The sequence below is a fragment of the Pyrgilauda ruficollis genome, unplaced genomic scaffold (assembly GCF_017590135.1).
Source record: "Pyrgilauda ruficollis isolate IOZ18807 unplaced genomic scaffold, ASM1759013v1 scaffold13, whole genome shotgun sequence".
NCBI classification, from domain to species: domain Eukaryota; kingdom Metazoa; phylum Chordata; class Aves; order Passeriformes; family Passeridae; genus Pyrgilauda; species Pyrgilauda ruficollis.
Window position 1 is genome coordinate 2,362,176 of NW_024511432.1, and position 20,761 is coordinate 2,382,936.

The following is a 20,761-nucleotide window of genomic DNA, read 5'->3' on the forward strand; positions in this document are numbered from 1 at the left end:
GACCATATTGTCATTTGAAATACTTTGAGCTGAACCTATTGGGAAAAAAAAAAAATCGTTATATGTTACTGATGGCATTTGTAGGTAATTATGTTCCCTGAATCACATCACGAGTATTTTCAAAAATCAATGGAATTCCCTCTTTAAGCTGAAGAACTGAAAAAAAAATTACATCTTTTCTGTTTAGTAATTGCTAATAATCTAAGAGATTGATTTACAAACAGAAAAAAAAGGTTATTGAAAACAGTTTTTATTCATAATACAAACCTGGTCAAATCCTGTAATCTGACTGCTACACTTTGAGCAAATTATATGAAGCCTAAGAGATACAATTTTGCCTTTAATTGTGATTTTAATTCAGAATTCAACTAATCAATTCACTAATCCCAGTGACAGGAATTTAGGAGACAACTTGCCTTCCATATATCAGCCTGGCCAGATGAGCCAGGAATTGACATGGGAAATTATTTATACGCTTGCATCTACAAGTTCAAAGCATGTGGCAGAGGTAGTGAGCACAGCACTGATCAAAGCTCCCGGGGAAGAAATGAAATTAAATGCATATCCTCAAACACCTGCATTCCTTTAAATCTCTAATAAGTACATTGGACATATCAATTGCAAACAGGCTGAACGGGAGCTGGAGATCGTTATCACTGGATGACTCAGTACCTGGAAATTAATAGGGACTGTTAATTTTGCAATTTGGAACCTGGCAGAATGGAAGGTGTCTTTAAAATTGAGGCTCTGTTGAGATGTTAAAGGACACAAATGAATTAGAGTCTCCCAGTTGTGCAGTGCCACGTCTGCGTCTCACCAAGCTGGGGGACAAGTGATGCCTTGAGAAGGCTGCCCTAGAACAGAGGCTGGACAGAGCTAAAGAATAAAGCAGGGATTTATTAGGATCAGCTCTGCTCCATGTGCACATTGCAGTTCATTCTCCAATTCCAGCTCAGCCCCTGCACTCCCATCCTGCTTGTTTTTCTCTCTCCAGCCCACGGGGTTTGTGCTCTTGGGCTGAGATTTGGATCATTTGTCCTTGGTGCCCAGCTGGAGCAGGAATTGTTTTGTGTCCCTGCTCTGTGCACAGAGCTCACCATGCCCTGATGTGAAGCTCAGACCCACACACTAAAGCAGCACAGAATGTGAAAAATAGAAAAGCCAAAACCTGAGGCATCACAAGGAAGTGACTTGTCTGGAGAACCAGGTCCCCTGAGGCCAAAACCATCACAGGCTGTGCTTTGGCTGGGTTTGTGGAAAGCAGTTCCACGACTCCTTCAGGTCATTGCCACTCACACTCAGCACAGCCGTGAGCATCCCAAAATTCCAACTTAGGATCACTTGAGGCCCAAAAGTACCAAAATCACTGTTTTTTCTCCAAGTTCCTGTTGGAAGCTCTACATTTTTGACTGGACAAAGATTGCAACTTTTTCTGAGGAAACTTTTTCTGAGAAGTTTCTGGGAATAAGGGCTTCACACCTGAAATCCCTGAGGAAAATCAGGCCCTCCCTGAGGGAGTAAACATCACACTAATCACAGGAAAACTAGAATTTCATGAGAACTGGGAAGGAGAGAAAGGTGTTTTGCCACAGCAAATGTCCTCTTTAGAGGGGAAAATAGAAAATACAACAAAGTTTCATAGCATTTGGGCAGTATATGTTATTTTTAGAACAATTTCTTCACCTTTTTTGTCCTCTCCACTATGTTTCCTTAGCAGCAAGGAAAAAAAATTGAAGTTTTTTACAGGTTGTTTTAGACAACAAGAAAAATTGATAGTTTTAAACTGTCATGATTTTCCTCCCACTTAGTAATTTTTAAATAGTAAATCTAATCCTGTTATTTTACATTATTATTACTCTATTAAATCTTCTGAATCTAACAGAAATGCGACTGTAGTACATTGCTTTATTTGTTCCCATCCACAAATAAAATCTGTACTTTGTATATGAACACAGATCACCTGTGTTTTATGGATACATAATACATTTAAGAAATATATATAATAACAGAGCCTTAAATAGATAATAGGTATTTTCAATTCCTTACATTCAAATATCTGAATTGCCAGTGTGTAAAATAAATATTAAGAATAATGTCAAGAGCAGAGGTTGTGAAGAATTCTGCAAAGATGAACTGTCTCTGCTTTGCAAATTTAAACTGCAGATACAGCTGGATAGCAGGGTACAGCACATCACACTTGTAATAACAAAACTAGAAGAAATAATTTGTATTTCTCCAGGTTTCCCATGCACAGAACCGTTTCAGATGGAGGTTTTTTGGTTCCACACCACCTTCCCCAGTATTTCCCCCCCTTTCCCACTCTGAAGCCCTCAGTCCCAACTGGACTCTTTGATGTTCTTTCATGTTTTAGTGTTGGACTTGAGAACAGTTTGAAGCAAAGCATTTCCCAGCCCTGGCAGACAAAAAAAAAAAAAAAAAAGTTTGGACAAAATGTTTTGAAGGTTGTAAAAATCAAAGGAAAACAATGCCCTTATGGGGTAACCTCAAAGGGTCAGGATTCCTGTGGCTGTCCTTGAAACCGTCCAGTCTCACACCTGCACAAGAGGTTTTGCCAGCAGCTACTGGGAACCTGCTCTATTCTCTACTGGAAAAGTGCAAAACCCCTCAAAACAAGAAGATCCACCACATGAGTCTAAACATATGGTGCTCTACATGAACTCATATCAGCAAATTATCTCTTGAAAGTTCCTAAACTAAAGTCATGTCTCCTGTTAATGAGCTACTAAAAGAGGGAAAATAAACCAAGACACTTACATAAATGCAGCTTAATTTTAAGGAATTTGTCTAATTAAGAAATAATTAGTTATGACCTGAGTAAACCAGGATAGATACAGCAAGACTTTTATCGTTTACATGCAAATAAAATCATGGCAAAGTAAAATTTCCATAATATTAGAAGTCTCTTCATGCAGTGTTTCTAAATATTTATGACTTTAGTTCCCTCAACCTCTCTCACTCATTTGCTGTTATGCAGTGAAATAGATCTAAAGAAAGAAAAATGTGAACACAGAAGAATCAGCTGTTTCTATGAATGTTTCCATCAAAAACAGCTAATAAAGGGGGAAAAATGAATTCTCACTGCTCTGCTTTCAGTGTGCAGTGTTGCAAACTTACATTTTCATGAGTTTCCTCACAGTTAGTGTTTTTTCTGAACTTCCACCTATCAAGTCCTGTCCTATTTCCATTTTAAAGAATTAAACATCTAACTGCCACAAGAGTTCCAGAGTTCAGATGCTGTGGATCAAAAAATGCCCCCCAGAAACCAGGTTAGAAGGATGCACTTAGGGTTTATGAAATCATACATTTGTGTTTGTGCAGTGACATATATTTTGGGCATATTTGGAGGTATTTAGTCAAAGAATAGCAAAAAGGCAGCTGGAACATACATACATGCGGCAGAGTGATGTGCAGCTATATTTTCTTTAAATGGACAAGTATATAAGTTAATCTCTTATTGCTTGCTTGGCGAATCTATCAGTCAGAACTATATTAAAAAATCATTTTATTTCTTGCAAACACCTGTTCACCTGTGACACCACGGGAAAATGGGGTTTATTTCTGCTCCTGCAGCATCTGTGAGCTGAGCTGCAGCTGCAGGGCCTAGTGGTGCCCCCAAGGCACAGAGCTGCATGAATTCCAGGAGTGTGCTAACAGCTGATAGATTCTGGCTGTGGGAGAGACAACCCACAAAGGGCTCTGATTTCATTTCCACAGATCAAACTATGAAATGTCACTGTCACCCAATGTCACTGTCACCCACCTGCAGGTGGCCAGCTCACCCGTGGGCTGGGATGCAGATGACTCCCTGCAGTGAACTTAAAATACAGCAGTACAAAACTTTGGAGGGCACCTGGCCAGTTGGATCCTAGTGTCCAATCTTCTGTTATTTTTTCATTTCTTTTTCCAGCACACAGTGATTTTTGCATCATTTCAATAATGAAGTCCCCATGGTCCACAGTGTCATTTTTCCTCAAAATATCTTAGGGGCACGTTAAAAATACTTAACAATGAACAAGCCATGTTTGGGGTCTTATGAAAGTGTTGAATTATATAAGGACTCCTAAAGCTTGGTGTATAAAAGAACAGATACCAAAAGATTGGATTTTGGAGATAACTGCACATTCAAATGGGCAAAGATATTTAAATTTTCTCACTTGTAGCCTAATTCCCTCTAATGATGTTACAGTAATTCACTGAGTCCACAAATGATTGAAGCATCCCTATTTCTTAATTTTATACAAATTATTTTCACCAATGTTTCAAGAAAATAGTATTAAATTAAAATTTACCTCTGCATTAAAATTAAAAACCTGGTTAGTGCTTTTGCCCCAAACACATGCAGATACAGCTTTCAAATTATGACCCATTATCCTACAATAATTCTACAGAAATCAAGCATTAAACTCACAGTTCTGAAGCCACAGAACTAATTATTATATCAGGTGTTCTATGCTCACTTTTGAGCAGACCACAGCTCCAGGGCTGACAGAACTAAGTATTAGAATTACTTGAATAAACTGAATGCTAGAAATTTCCAGATAATCACACACTTCTTCAATTAATACCCATGAGCTGATGGAGGAGATGTACAGACTGAAATTATTAACATGGGAACAAAGCTCAATTTTCCACTGAAATTTTCTTAGCATCAGATATTTACAACCTGGACTATTTCATCAAAATTGCAAAAATTTTTAAGTCCTGTAGCAAGCAATGTGAAGTCAAAGCTTTCTGGAACACAGGTTTCTAAAGGGATTTATTTATGGGCACAGCAGATCAGAATGGATAAAGCAGCACAGCTTTTGCAAAGACAGTGGAAAGGTTCTACACAGAAACCAAACAAATTTATGCTCAGATGATGGTTGTGTGTTCCCCTTGCAACAAGATTTATAAAGAGCAGAAAACAGGTCAGGGTGTGAACAAGGAAATGCAGAGTGTAGGAAAAGTGGAAGTGAATGACATAAAATATCAAGAAAGATGGGGAGGAAAATGTTGTGGAATTAAGTTAAAAATGCAAGGGAAAAAGAGCAAGAAGGTGGAAAATGAAAAGAAGAGGGCAGGAAAGGATAAGACAGGTAATGTGGTTTTCTTCAGGTCCATAAAGAACCAGAGGCCAGAAAGGAGGCAGCAGCTCCTTTTGCTGCACACAGGGAATTACTGACAAAAATATAATTAATTCACTGTCTCAGTTCTTAAAAAAATAAAAAAGGAAAGGAAAAATGAACTTATTACAGACCACACCTGTCTCGTTTAGAAACAGAAGCTATAGATAGTCATGGTCCCACATTTCCAGCTTCAGGACATAGCCATAGAAAACAATGTCTTTGCAGCAATTAGACATTAAGATTCTGAATTTTGAATAAATATCTGAATAAGACAGAATTCTTTCTATTTTGTGAAGAAGAAGAGGTGGAGGTTTGAGCAGCCAAACTTCCAAAATGTCTGTATTACATTCTGAAGGTCACTGATGGATGACAAAAAACTTATTTTTAAATTAGCAAGCAAGGCCAGACCTTCAAGACTTTGTCTTGAGCCACAGGACAGGTGCTCTGTGCCAAAATTCACACTGCAACATTTCTGCACTCTCTAGCAAAGGATCAGGAAACCCAGAACTTGTGCAGTTTTCCAGAAAAGCAAACCAACCAAAATTTACACCTAACAAGAGATGAAAATGATCCTTCTTGCCATTCATAAAGACAAGAATAATAATTTCTATTTAACCCATGGTTGGTTGTGTGCCAGGCTGGTGCAAGAAAGGTTTATAAGCAGAGAAAGACTTCCTACCCAAATAGTTTGACTCACACCAACCAGAAAAAAGAGATGTTTCCATCTTTCCCCTGAACTCCTAAGATTCCTTCCTTTCCTGAAGGAAAACACAAGTTCTGAGGAAAGAGTAAAGTGGATATTGTTGTTGCACCCAGAACAGTGGGGCCTCAGCAAGGTATCTTGAGGGTTTTTTTAATACTTACAGGGAAATAAAACAAATAACCCAATCATGCTAAACAGAAAAGAAGCATCATGATGACTTTTAAATGCCTTAAAATGCAATTAATATATAATAACAAAAATAGCAAAGTATCATGACGACTTTTAAATGCCTTAAAATGCAATTAATATATAATAACGAAAGTGGTTTCATAGACAATTAATATAATATGACAAAAAATGTTATTAGTCTCCTTGTGTTTTACTGAACACATCATTATTCTTTCTGGGAGTGTTCTATTAGAAAATATTTTTTTAAAATGCCCAAATCAACAAAACAACAGACAAAAACCTACAAAATTTAACCACCATGCAAATAAGAAAGATGGGGAGGAAAATGTTGTGGAATTAAGTTAAAAATGCAAGGGAAAAAGAGCAAGAAGGTGGAAAATGAAAAGAAGAGGGCAGGAAAGGATAAGACAGGTGATGTGGTTTTCTTCAGGTCCATAAAGAACCAGAGGCCAGAAAGGAGGCAGCAGCTCCTTTTGCTGCACACAGGGAATTACTGACAAAAATATAATTAATTCACTGTCTCAGTTCTTAAAAAAATAAAAAAGGAAAGGAAAAATGAACTTATTACAGACCACACCTGTCTTGTTTAGAAACAGAAGCTATAGATAGTCATGGTCCCACATTTCCAGCTTCAGGACATAGCCACAGAAATCAATGTCTTTGCAGCAATTAGACATTAAGATTCTGAATTTTGAATAAATATCTGAATAAGACAGAATTCTTTCTATTTTGTGAAGAAGAAGAGGTGGAGGTTTGAGCAGCCAAACTTCCAAAATGTCTGTACTACATTCTGAAGGTCACTGATGGATGACAAAAAACTTATTTTTAAATTAGCAAGCAAGGCCAGACCTTCAAGACTTTGACTTTGTCTTGAGCCACAGGACAGGTGCTCTGTGCCAAAATTCACACTGCAACATTTCTGCACTCTCTAGCAAAGGATCAGGAAACCCAGAACTTGTGCAGTTTTCCAGAAAAGCAAACCAACCAAAATTTACACCTAACAAGAGATGAAAATGATCTTCCTTGCCATTCATAAAGACAAGAATAATAATTTCTATTTAACCCATGGTTGGTTGTGTGCCAGGCTGGTGCAAGAAAGGTTTATAAGCAGAGAAAGACTTCCTACCCAAATAGTTTGACTCACACCAACCAGAAAAAAGAGATGTTTCCATCTTTCCCCTGAACTCCTAAGATTCCTTCCTTTCCTGAAGGAAAACACAAGTTCTGAGGAAAGAGTAAAGTGGATATTGTTGTTGCACCCAGAACAGTGGGGCCTCAGCAAGGTATCTTGAGGGTTTTTTTAATACTTACAGGGAAATAAAACAAATAACCCAATCATGCTAAACAGAAAAGAAGCATCATGATGACTTTTAAATGCCTTAAAATGCAATTAATATATAATAACAAAAATAGCAAAGTATCATGACGACTTTTAAATGCCTTAAAATGCAATTAATATATAATAACGAAAGTGGTTTCATAGACAATTAATATAATATGACAAAAAATGTTATTAGTCTCCTTGTGTTTTACTGAACACATCATTATTCTTTCTGGGAGTGTTCTATTAGAAAATATTTTTTTTAAATGCCCAAATCAACAAAACAACAGACAAAAGCCTACAAAATTTAACCACCATGCAAATACATTTAATGTAATTTGTTACTGTCTCAATAAACTCACATTTTTCCTTAGTTCCTGGTGCTCTGCATTTCCACTCTCCCACCCCTCAATAGGAAAATACTCATTTTTCCTGGTGTTTGGACAGTGTGTTATTTCTAGGATGGTAATCCAAGCCCACTGCTTGACAGTTATAGGTTATAAACAAAGCTTTGCTGATTTCTCCTTTTCACAGAATTCCTCTCTATTCCTCCTACAAATGACACACCAGGGCTGTTGAACAGCAGGGATGGCAAAGCCAGGCAAGCAGTCAGAGCTCAGAATAAAGCAAATGCCCTCCAACAAAACCAACTGTTGACTTTTGCAGGCTTTCCTCAGAAATAAAATGAGGATGTTACCGCCTTCTGAAAGGAATCACAGCTCCCTGCTGATATCTCATAACATTAGGAGGTATTGATTTACATACAGTATTTATTGAACAGAATATTGCCAGTAAAAATGAACAAGATATGGTAAATTACAGAGTTCATATAGAATATTTTGTTCCCCCGAGACAAAATACGTAACAATGATATGAATTTTAGCTTCACTTCTTGTCAGATTTTCTCTTTATGCCATAAGCCAACTTTGAGAGAGAAATATTTTCAGTAGCTGGAAATCCCATTTCCATCCTAGCTGCACAAGCAATTATTTAAATCATCGTTTTAAGAAATGAGGCTCCACTTAAAATTTATATGCTCAAATATTTGATTTATGCCCACAGTTCTGGTGATCACCTTGGCTTTGACCGTGGTAAACAATCAATGCCAGAAAGTTTCCCATGAATTCAGAAGTCTGCCCATATGGAACTCATTGAAGGATCCAGGCTTCTGCTGGGTTTCTTTCTGCCTCCAGATTTTTTTGTTTTGAAGGGTCCTCTCTGAAATTACCTGGAGCCCCAACATGAGAGCACACTGATGAATATCAAATAAAATCTCAGCAATATGAAGGAAAAACCATTTATCTCCTGCACTCCCTAGATATAACATGCAACACAGGCTACAGAGATCTTTTCCCTGTCAGAATTTTCAGCTGTATTTCAGTTGATCTGACTGCAGCTCATGTATATAAATAATTCTATATCTGATTAATAATTATATTTTATATTTCCACAAGAACTCCTTTTTTCTTTTTGCAGTAAAATTTTCTTTCATTTCCCCTTGCTAAATAGTCAGGATTCCTCCCTGAAACTTTGAACTCTGCCATTAATCCATGATTTGTTATGTAACAGATGCAATTTGAAATCACCAGTATTTTAACAGGCTTGGTCTGTCTATTAATGATTCTTTAATTAAATCAAGCACATTTTACTCCAATTCACGTCTCTATAAGACCAAACTTCTTGCCATGAAAGACTGAATACCTTCCTGTTTTTGGGATATTAGTAGGAGATGATTGGGGTCTGACATTCCCCATCAGCTGGTTTCAGAACAGAGAAGATCAGTTCCCCTCCAGACAAATCTGCCTGTGCAGATAACCAGGATTAAAATGCATTTTTACATTTTTCTTGAAGTTAGATACAAACACACGATTTTCCTTTTGAAGGAGCAACATGTTTCTGTGTGCTGTCCATAGATCTCCAGCCAGCATCAGCAGAGATTCAGCATCAGGGGATGATAAATCATCCCAAAAAGGATGTGGCTGCACTAAAATGGACTTACACAGACGAGAAATTCCTTCTCCTGCACAGGATAAATTACAGCCATTCACTTCCAGGGTTCTGCTATAGTAACACTTCCTTATCTGCAAAAATGCATTAAAGCACTCACAAATCTTTCCCACAAAATGCTCCTCAGCACCTGACCAAGCTAGTTTTCCTCGTCATTGTGAAGCATTTCCATTGCTTGTTCCTTATTAAACAGGGAAATTGAACCCATTAGGGCACCAGCCTCACCCTCAAAGTGTGACTCAGTCCCTAAATTGAGGCAGTTCACAGCACAGAGCTGTTGATGGGTCTGAAATCGTTACCCTCCTCTCAGCCTACATGTCAGCCAACATATAGAAACAACTCTTCATAGAACTACACACTCCCACTTTGCTTTCCAGCCCTGTTAACATAAGTTTTCTAAATATCTCAGTCTGTCACTACCAGTTGCAAAGCATCCTTTCACAGAAGTGTCATCTGCCATTATGAAAAAAGCTGAGGGCTGATTTCACACCTCTGATTGTTAAGGATTTTTTTTAAAGCAAATAAAGCTCTTTACTTAAAAAATAATTAAAACTAACCCTTCATTATCGGTTCAAATTGCCTAGGTAAATTTGGTCACAGCTCTAATTTGCACACAGTTTTATCAAGCCACTTCATTTCATGCTTGCAGAGGATCACCTTCTGATTATTTCATCTCCACAGACATTTGTTGCCTTTCAACGATGGCAACACCCTTAAAAAGCTTCAGTCCCAGCCGGAACACCCCAATGGCACTTTGCCACTGATGCTTTAGAGGCTGCAGGACTAGATTTCACTGCTGCAGGGATTCTGAGCAGTGGGAAGTGATGGGAACCGAGCTGCTGCAACTGGAGGCTCTGTCCTGGACCCAAGGAATGCCCAACCCCAAATCTCATGCATGAGCAGTACAAAAATAAGGGAATCTTTTTGCCAGTTCTTCTGGACCCACCTAACTTGGAATAAAGAACAAAGTTCTTGAAACTTCAAAACTTTTTGTCATCTTGGCAGTGGCAATCAACCTCGACAACTCTTCCTGCTTTTCCTTGCATTCTGCCTACAAATACATTACCCAGGTAAATGTGAGGTTTTGAAAATGAACCCAGGGGTTTTAAATAACAGATTACCCCATAATCACTGGTTTTCAGACTTCTATTTTCACTGGCCCTCTGTTTGACCCTTTGTTTCCCAATTCATTGGGGTTTTATCAACACTGAGCACAAGTAGCCTTCCAGCTTCACTGCAATCCTTTTGCTCTGTTATCACATCTCTTTAGAGAAGCACTTGGTTGTTTTTTGTTTTTTGTTTTTTTTTTCCTCAAGGAAAGAACTGAAAAGCCACTAATATTTCTGCCCTGCTGGAATCAGAAAAGACTATGGGTCTGAAGTGGACTCTGAATTTCTATAAATTATGGGCAGGTTTTGGATGGTGTGCACCTCACTGATTTGGGTTAGAAAATCCATCCTTAATCTCCCCACCAATCTCCTTCATCTGTTTTTCCACATCTGCACTTTCCAATAGCAAATAAATAAACTCTTTGCCATTGTCTGAAATTTCTGTCTTAGTCTGATTTATTCAAATCTCGAGAGAAAACCAAATATACTTGAGAGCATATTTATACAATGCAACACCTTTTGCTCCCACTAAATAGGGGCTCTAGGCTCCCTCTTATCTCACCAGCCCAGAAGCAATTCCACAACGTGGCCAGAGCCTGCTTAAGCCCCTCTTCAGAACATCATTTAGCAGTTTTGTCAACAAGCTCCAGCAAGCCCCAAAGTAAAACCATTCCATGTAAATCCATGGGTGTACTCTGACCTGCAGAATTCCTTTCAGGATGCTCTTTAACAAATCTCTCCAGGAGGAAAAAGGAGTTGCTACACAGTTTTCTAACACAGTCTGTCTTTGCTGGGCATAACATCATCCCTGACTCCTCCTGCTCCTCTTCACAAGCAGCTTTCACTTCAAACTGAAGCTGGCTGACATTCCTTGGGCTTTAAGAACACAAACCACCACGTTTCACAGGAAATAAACTCACAAGCCAAGCGAATTAATAAGTTTATTTCAGAGGGTGAGGGTGGTGTCATTAATACAAGCTGCCTTGAATTCCTCTTGCCAGCTTGAGTGCCTTTGCTAAAAACCAAAGATTTTAAACTCATCTGAGTTTAAATTATTTTAAACTCATCTGAAAACACAATGTCCACACAAATGAGCTCCACTGAGAAGACGGGCAGGCCCTGACCCTCAGACAGATGTTTTCACTCTATTTTGAAATACTTTCTAATTTTTACTAGAAATAAAATACTTAAACAGGAAAAGAAGGGATTAACACAAACAATGACCAAAGTTGTCTGTGTAGAGTTTAATATTCTCTAATTTAATCATGTCCTCTAGTGATGAATCCAGAGAACCCCTACAAGTTTTTCAGCATTCCTCCAGGAGAAAGAGGGCAGTAAACCCAAATTTTCAAATGTTCAGTGAAAAAAAAAATTAAAATTAACAGGTTAAATATTCTTAGCTAATTTAAAACATTCTGAGGTAGTAAAATCTGCAAAGTTCTATGAAATACTATGATCATCAAAGCTCTGGTTTGTGCCCTATTAACATTTTTCAATTCTTACCACCAGAGCACATATGCACTAAGTGCAGGAAATAAATCTGTGCTCAGGCAGAGCATCCCTGGGTGTAGCTGAAGGACTCAGATTTTATCTTTTCATCCTTCCCCCACCTCTGATTACACACTTGATATTCTGATGGGTTTTGTATTTATTCACAATGATCTCTTCTTTACTCGTATGTGTTTTGCTTTGAATTTTTCCTCTCAGAACCACAGTGCTGGGCAGGGGGAAGCTCAAACAAAGCCAGAAAACACTTTTTTGAGAGAAATTCAAGGATATTTCAGGTTATTCACCTTTCAGCGTAGCAAGGAAATCAGGGAGAAAATCCTGTTGTCTTCCTGACACCATGGCATTGGAAAATAATGGGCTGAATTTGAGACAACTAATCAAGTTGAGGATTCTCCTTCAGAACATTCCAACCCCATTTTTTGCTGCAGGATGGGGGTGAGCTGCTGAGCAGAGTGCTGGGTAACAGCTCAGGAGGCACCACAGCCTCTCATTCACATTGCTCACCTGCTGTACGACATTTTTTGTGCATAACTTCAAAGAGCCTCCTCCAGGGAAATGGGTTTGTCTTAATTTAACTGTGTCTTTCGCCAGATCAGATATGAGGGCCATTTGTGGTTTGCTGCATTAAGTTGAAAAGTCTACTATCATTTTCCAGGAGAAAAAGATATTCATGGTTTATACTCAACGCATGAAGGTGGAAATCCACTGATAAAATAAGAAACAGCTGGCAAATGAAGACAAGGAACAGCGTTAAAAAGAGAAACTGCAATGTTTTTCTTGCAAGGAGGACGTCAGCAACTCCCATAAATCCTGTGCAAGTGCTAAACACACATTTCACTGCAGACCCAGATACGAAGGAGATGTTTACGTGTTGAAAACCAGCATATGGTAAATTTTAGCAGTGCTGGTTGAGCAGTAGGACCCATCACCAAACTGGGAAACTCTCCCAGAGGAGGAAGGAAACAGCACTGGAGGTAGAAGTGGTGATTATTACACTGCAGGAGATGAAAACGAGGGGTCAGGCATGGCAGCCAGGACTGTCCCCAAGCCTGTGTCCCACAGCAGGGAGGGAACCTTGTTCTCCCTCTGCCAGAGGTGGAGACAATCCCTGTGGGAGGACACAAAAGGCAGCATGCACCAGCCACTGAGCACTTGGAATTCTGCTGCTCCTCTGGATCAGCATGGCCAGGGACAAATTCTGTGAGTGCACATTCCCAGAGCTGGATGGAAAACATGATTTGACAGGTCCTCTGTTTATTTTATGCATTTTGGGACAAGGTAGGGCAGCTGTTTTGCAGGTTTGGAGATCATTTGTTGGGTATTCAATGAAGAGAAACGTCTTTATTGACAAGGAAAAGAATCTGTGGTAAGAACTTTGTAATTGATGCACATTTCATATGTAACATTTTCATATCATCAGAATCTTCTTTATCTCTATTAAAGACACCCATTACTAAAAATGGAGTTCAATGGTGGTTTCCACTGACCATTTGACAATAAAAATGTATAATTCTGTAGTACCATAGTAACAACTTCCCCAAAAGATCTTCCTTTGTCCAAACAAAATTTTCTATTCAGAAATCAAATGCATACACAACATTCAGACAGCATTTCCACTGAAGATAAATGACAAGAAGTCCATGCAGAAAGCAGACAAATTTCAGTTGAGTGAAAAACAAACACATTTACCATTTCCTACGGTTCTTGAAATTTCATAGCACAGTGACTGCAATTGAGTCTTCAATTTAACTGCACATCTTTCAGGAGCAAATGCACATTCAGAAAATGCATGCTATCAACACAGAGGCAGAGATGTTATCTCTGGGTACTCACCTCGTAATTGGCAATTGCTTCTCGATCAAGGGTTCGGGTCACCGAGACGTCCCCGTTCATCTCATTGATTCTAAAAATTCCTTTTGGGTCTTGATCTACTCCCTTCCCAGAGAGCCGGAACTTTACTCCCTCTGTCCCTTCGCTTCTGATGACCTGCATGGCAGGAAACAAGGGATGGGCCACGTTAAAATCTTTTAAACTCATCCTAAAACCACATAAGTCATCTCAGCCTTTCAACTAATGCTAGCTGTGTTCCCTGCCAATAAAATGTAACGATAAAATATGATTTCAATCATTCACAAGACACTGTGCAATTTTTGTGTTAAACCCTGGAAAAGCTACTCATGTTCTTGGCCAGTTCCTGTCTTATCTTTAGTGTCTTCAATTTCACTACTTAAAGTTTCTGTTGTTCCATCACTGAATTCACTCTACGCCTAGAATTTGACATTTCATTTAATGTTATTTCTTCTTTTTAGTTAAATTGATAGAACAGCTACAAACTTGCAAAAAAAAAAAAATATTGTATTGATTGCCAAGAAGCACTCTTGTTTCACAACAATCCTTACCATACCAGACAGCCATCACACAATATTTTATTAGTCATTGTGAAGTCATTACACACTACTTTCAGGTTGGGCTTTTTATCCCTCCCAGTTCTCTTTCAAACCCTTCCTCTCCCAGGATTTTAAATCAAGGGGAAAGTCTCTGCATGAAAATATCAGAATATCCTGCCCAGAATACTCCTGAGTCACACAGTTGGAATTAGTCCACTTCTCAAATTCCTATTTATATATATACACATGTCCATGAGTGTATGGTGACTCCTTGTTACTATCACCTTATTTCGCCATGAGAACAAAATCTCTTAAAATCTGATTTCATTACCAACAGTAACATTTACCAACCCGCAGAGCCACACAATGTCAATTATAAACTACACACTTTGCAAACTTGTATTTGTACACCAGAATCTGAGGGATTATAAATTAATCTTGCCCTTTAAGGCTGACAATCTTGCCAAGCCATTTCTTCCCTCTGCTGTTCGGCCTTCTTTTGTTTCTAGCAGCTTCATATTGCTGATTTCCGCAGAAACATTAAGTCAAAAATTTACATTCTGGTCTGAATTACAGCTCAGGAAGAGGAAGGGAGAAAGTGGCCTTAGAAATCTGGACCTTCTCCAATTCTGAGAAAATAAATATGCAGGGTGTTTAATAATGTCCCTGAGGAAATAAATGTTTGCTGCCCTATTGCTGTGGGTTGAGCAATGCTGGTTTGCAGATTACTGGGCAGTGAGATTTTGACTTAACTCCATAATCATTATTCCTTTATTTTAATTGAGAAAAAATTGCCAAGAGTTATGAAATAGGAAATCAGCATTTTCACAGATAAAGTTTTATTTTCCAAACCCTTTGGGGAAGGGAGACATTTCAGAGTAAAAACCTGTTTCACTTCTTTTTTTCTCCCTCCTTCCAACACTCAGAAACACTAATGGTTGAAGTTTTCTTCCTGTGTATTTTTAAGTCATGCCAAAACACAGAGGCAGACAACACTGCAGGTGACAAAGGGGCAAAGTCACTTTGAGACTTCTGGTTTAGTGATGAAACTCAATCTTAATGGCTCCTACTGAAAAGTTACCTGCTGTTCAGGTCATTTTTGGACCACTTTCTGGTATTTTTACATCAAGCCTAAAAATACAAGCTTTTCTTAACATAAAGCTATGCTTGAGATTTTGCAATGTCATGACCATTTCTCACTTTTGTAGGGAAAAGATGAATTGATTCTTTTCTGCCCTGATGTCTGAGACTTATTAGGAGGCAAGTGCAAAAGTCTAACTCCGAGGTGTTTATACTGCAGCCTCTTTCACCAGAGCCACCAAACATTACCTGTTTATGACAAATTTAATATGTAGTATAAACACAATGCCCCAGTTGTAACAATCCACAATAAGAAAGAAAAACAAATATTGGGATTTGAAAGGGAATTTATAAAAAAACCCCAGATATTCATATGGAAATTTTTCTCCACACTAGATAGAAAAGAATGTAATAATGATGATGATAATGATAATAATAATAATAATAATAATAATAATAGTAATAGTAGTAATAGGGGTCCCTGAAAACCCAACCAGTGGGAAAATTTCTTCTCAACATCAAATCTGGCAAAGATCTTCACCTTGAATTTGATGGTGAGACAACCCAACTGTCTGAAAGGTCTGTGCCTGAAAGGTCTGTGCTCCTTGGAGCTGGCACACCCCATATCTCATCCCAACTCCAGCTGCAAACCCTTCTTCACCATCTAAAGCACGGGAGGAACAGAGTGACCAGAGAGCAGAGGTTTTCTAAATGACTGGATGAGCTCACTCATGTTTTTGAAGACCTCAGCGAGCTGTCTGTCACATTCACAGTGAGCAGAGCTTTTCCTTTCATCCATTTACCTGTCATTGCCTGCAGGTACTGCACAGCACCTTCAGCCTGGTTTTGTGACACAGAGCCCAGCCCAGCTCGGCAGCGTTTGACCAGGAGCTGTGGGCGGCTCACAAAAAGTCATTTTCAGAAGGTTCCTTCGAAAAGCTTAATTAGCCACAAGAGGGAGCCGCGAACTCCCAGGAATGTCAGCGAGAACATTACCATCTCCTAATTAAGATGCTTATATAATGGCTGCATAGTTCAAAGAAAGTGCATTTCCCAGTTCACACGGAGCTCAGTACAATGAAAAGTTTAATAAAAATCAGGCTTAATTTGCCATATGGTTTGGTGCTTCAGCAAGAGCGAGGAAGAAAACAGGAGGATTGTCTGACATCTCTGGCAAGGCTGATTTGGAGCACTGGCACAAACACAGCCCGGTTCACAGGAACATTTTCTAGCTCACAATGCATTTGCAGAACAATGCTTTCCCAATATCCTGGTGGAGATAACCCAGACTATTTCTGCTGCGATGTTTACTTTGGGATTTCATTTTTACTTTTCAAAAATACATAAATGAAATCCCACAGTCACTGCTACCTGAAGCCCAGACAGAAACAGATATTTCCATAATTTTTTCACAGCTTCAGGAACTTCAGTGCAGGTTCAAATACTGAAAACGTCTGCACCATATGGCAGTGGCTACGTGTTGCAGATAAAGGCTCTGCATTCTTAGGAAATGGTTTTTAAGGCAGCACAGAGCCCCACCAGCCACCCACTGGGAATATGGATAAGGCAGGAATACTTTATCCAGCATCCCAATTTCTCCCTATTTCATTCTCCCTTGCTCTGAGCTGACAGGTCAGAGGGGACTTTCTGTGGGCAGATGGCTCAGAATAGACACCAGCTGAGCATCCCACAACAACAGGGACTGTTGGAGGCTGTTCCCTCACCCAGGCCACAGGGACAGCACTGGATGGACACTCAGCCATTGCTCACTTTCCCATCTCAAGGGCACTTCAGAGAATAACTGGGAATTGAAGTGATCCATCCCACAGGCACAGTACCCACGACAGCCCAGCAAAAGGCTCTGTGATCCTGCTCAGCTGAAAGACACTTCCAAGCAAGCAGAGCATCACGGAGCTGACAGGAGCTGCTTTCTGCTGAACCGTGGCCAAAACGTGTTTCCCCAGTGCTGTTTTTAGGCTGACATTATGTATCCCTCTCAGCCATACTCATTTCAGCAATGTGATCCCCCTGTTGTTACGGGTTTATCACAAAAGTAAATCAGAGTGCTCTCAAGAGAAGAAGAGAAATAGAAGCACAAAAACCCCACACTGCCCCAAGAGAGAGAATTCACAGTTCTGCAGCACCAGCAAATCTGTCCTAAGCAGCACCATCCTCAGTCACCAGTTTTGTTCTTTAAGAAGTGTTTGCCTCAATCACTCCCATAATTTTTCTAGTTATTGATGCCAGGTGAATTATAACAGTTTCACTTTTTAATTAGAAGACTAATCCCACCCCCAGACAGGAATTCTTGGTTCATGTCCCTGTTCTTCTCATTTCAGAGCATGACAGTGTCCCACTCGTGGGGATTTTTAGGTTTTTTTTTTTTTTTTTGGGGGGGGGTGGGGAGGGTTTGTAGGGTTTTTTGGTTCTGGGATTTCCCGCTTCCCCTAGCCTCTTAGGAAGCAAATTTATTCATGGAATATTTAAAGGTGAACTATTTTTTTCCTCAAATCACTGTGCTGCACAAGAGCAAAACAATGGTTTAGGCCTATTGTTCAGAAATTGTTTAAAATAAACACACACTTCCTGTCCTGCCATACTGAAAATTACTCTTTACAGTCAGAGGCTCCATCTGCTCCACGCTGACTCAAATACTCTTTCAACCAAAACAAATGCAAAATATTCCCATCGTTATTCAAAATCATTAACCAACAGAAACTGCTTCATTACTGTAAGCTAAACATACAAAACCTGTGGCTAGAAAGAAATTTATATCGTTTGCTGAGTTTAATAATTTATTATGTAAAAATTAGTACCTCTAGCTTGTTTAAAGAAATGTCAGATAAAGTGGCTGAGCATGGGAGCCAAATTGTGCTCGTTGATGAAGGCAGATACTGGCCAAACCTAACCCTGGATTTCTCTCTGATTAGAACTTCCTCCAGATCCACTCCGTGTGCAGGTGACAGGCAAGGAGATCCAGTGGATTCATTCCCATAAAATTAACAGGAATTCTAAAGCTTCTCTAAGTGATTGTGTCCTTTACTGGTGATAATAGGGATAAACCCAGTACAGGATATTTTTCAGGCACCACTTTTCTTGTTTGCATAACGGACCATTAACTTCACTCTATTTTCAATCAAAGCACATCTGGGCAGGTGCCTTTTCAGGATGCAATCCAAGACATCCAAAACAAGTTGATGGAGACAAGAATGAACAATATTTGTGAAATTCAAGTAAAGAGCACAACAAAACTTCAACAATTTGAGGTGTTTATGGAAAGCAACAACTCAGGAGATATCACAGTCCTAAATTTTAAACCATTTCCAGACCAGATTTCAATGTCCAGTCTGTGGAAGAGGCAAAGTTTTCAAAGCTGTGTCCATCTCCAAGAGCTTTCCTGAGAGGCTGAATCCAGCCAGTCACTCTCCCACTCAAATCCTGATATCTGTGCTTGCAGCTGGAGGAGCCCTCCAGAATCCACAGGCACAGGATGGAAAGGGAATGCACAACACAGACCCAGCTCTGAGACAGCCAAGGCAGGGGAACACAAGGTTGAGGTGAAGAGTTTGAGTTCTGGGGGAAGCAGAGCTGGGAAAAACCACATTTGGTATCACAGACATTCTTTCTGTGCCATCAGCTCATTTTTCTTGGTGCTGCTGACAGTCCAAATAACAATGCACATCTACAGATCTTCCAGAGAAAAGAGATGTACATAGACAACTGGATTTAACCCAGTAAAGAAAGCCATAATTCAGTTACTTTAAACTTTAAAGACCTATTTTCTACTTCAGATCCTGGGTGAAGCACATTAATACAAAATATCTGAATTTTGCACTTTAAGATACAGATTTGGCTGAATTATTGCATGATGCTTCTCAGTAAAAGATATTACTTGGAACTTTAAATACAAGGTAACTAATCTTTTAACAAAGTTTGGATTCTGTGTTTACTTCTGTGGATTATTTGTTATTTATTCTTACCTATTCATACACATTTAAACCTCAGTGGCACTGGGCAAAACTCTTATTACAAGAGTAGCAATTACTTCTTAGTCACATTGTTTTTCACTTCTTCTCTTAAGAATTACAGAAAAAAAGGAACGTGTATTATTGCAATAGTGCATCTGTAAACTGAAGTGTTTTCACTACTTCTTAGTCACATTGTTTTTCACTTCTTCTCTTAAGAATTACAGAAAAAAAAGGAACAGGTGTATTATTACAATAGCGCATCTGTAAACTGAAATGTTTTCATATCTGTATAAAATTTCTGCAATACTCAGCACAGGGTATACTAATACCCTGAACATGAAAACTTTTATACCAACTTTCAGAGAAGGAACATGGGAATAAAAAAGTCAGGCATTGAAATTAAATTAATTATGAAAATAAAACCAAAAAACCACACTGATATTCTCAAGAGGGTCTTTTTTAGCATTTTAACTCTGAGCTTTGTCATGAAAAACATTTCAGGAAGTGTCAGATTTAGGAACGAGCCTGAGAGGATTAAAGTGGTTTTAGCATATTTTTGATGCATTTTTGTAAGATTGATTAGGGGCTGCAAATGGTACCAATGTTCCTCGCCTGAAGGCATTCAGACAAAACTGTGAGTGCTCTGATCCAGCACCACACTGAAGACTTTATGTACATGAAGGAAATAGAACTTACACTGCTTAAAAAGTGGGTGAAACATTGAAGGATTTTTTTTTGGACTGGGGCTCTGCTTCCTACAAAATGTACTATACCAACTATTCTTTTGTTACATCAGTGCAAACACAATGTTTTACTAAGTAGAAACCACTGCAAATCTGAAATTTGAAAAGGTTCATAAATTCAATAGGCAAATGTTTCAACAGGGTATCTCAGTGTATGAAAATGACACAATATACTAAAAACCAGTGAAGTTGTTTCACCACCAGGGCTCCATTTTCCAGATCTTTTTAGAATAATCAAAACAAATAGGATATTTGATATTCAACCAAAAAATATCTTCTCAACATAATGGCTTTTTATCATAATTACGCATAAATGTTTATAAAATTCAGATCAATTTGTAGTGGGATGCACAGGTGTTCGAGGGAAGCAAAATGAATTTATACATGTGGGAGCCCTGGGCACTGGTGGATCCCTTCAGCCCCAGGTTCATTATTGTAGTTGTACACAGATGCAAGAATTCTCCCTGAAGAGCCCTTTCCAGCAGTTGCAGGGATTTAAATTTGAGGATTTAACCAATATAAATAGCTAACAATGAGCATTTGCTCAGAGATCGAAGCAAAGTAATTCAATAAACACATCAAGATGTGCATTAGCTTTTGTAGCAGGTAATTCCTCAGC

At 38.9% G+C, this 20,761-nt stretch overlaps 1 protein-coding gene across 2 annotated transcripts in view; it reads right to left on the reverse strand.

Annotated features, from left to right (window-relative positions):
• Window positions 1-20,761, reverse strand: part of CDH13 (cadherin 13) — a 432,177-nt gene that overhangs the window by 210,616 nt on the left and 200,800 nt on the right. For both annotated transcript variants that reach the window (XM_041458638.1, XM_041458637.1), the window contains exon 5: window positions 13,798-13,950. In XM_041458638.1, the coding sequence (XP_041314572.1) occupies window positions 13,798-13,950 (153 nt within the window). The remainder of the gene's footprint in view (window positions 1-13,797; window positions 13,951-20,761) is intronic.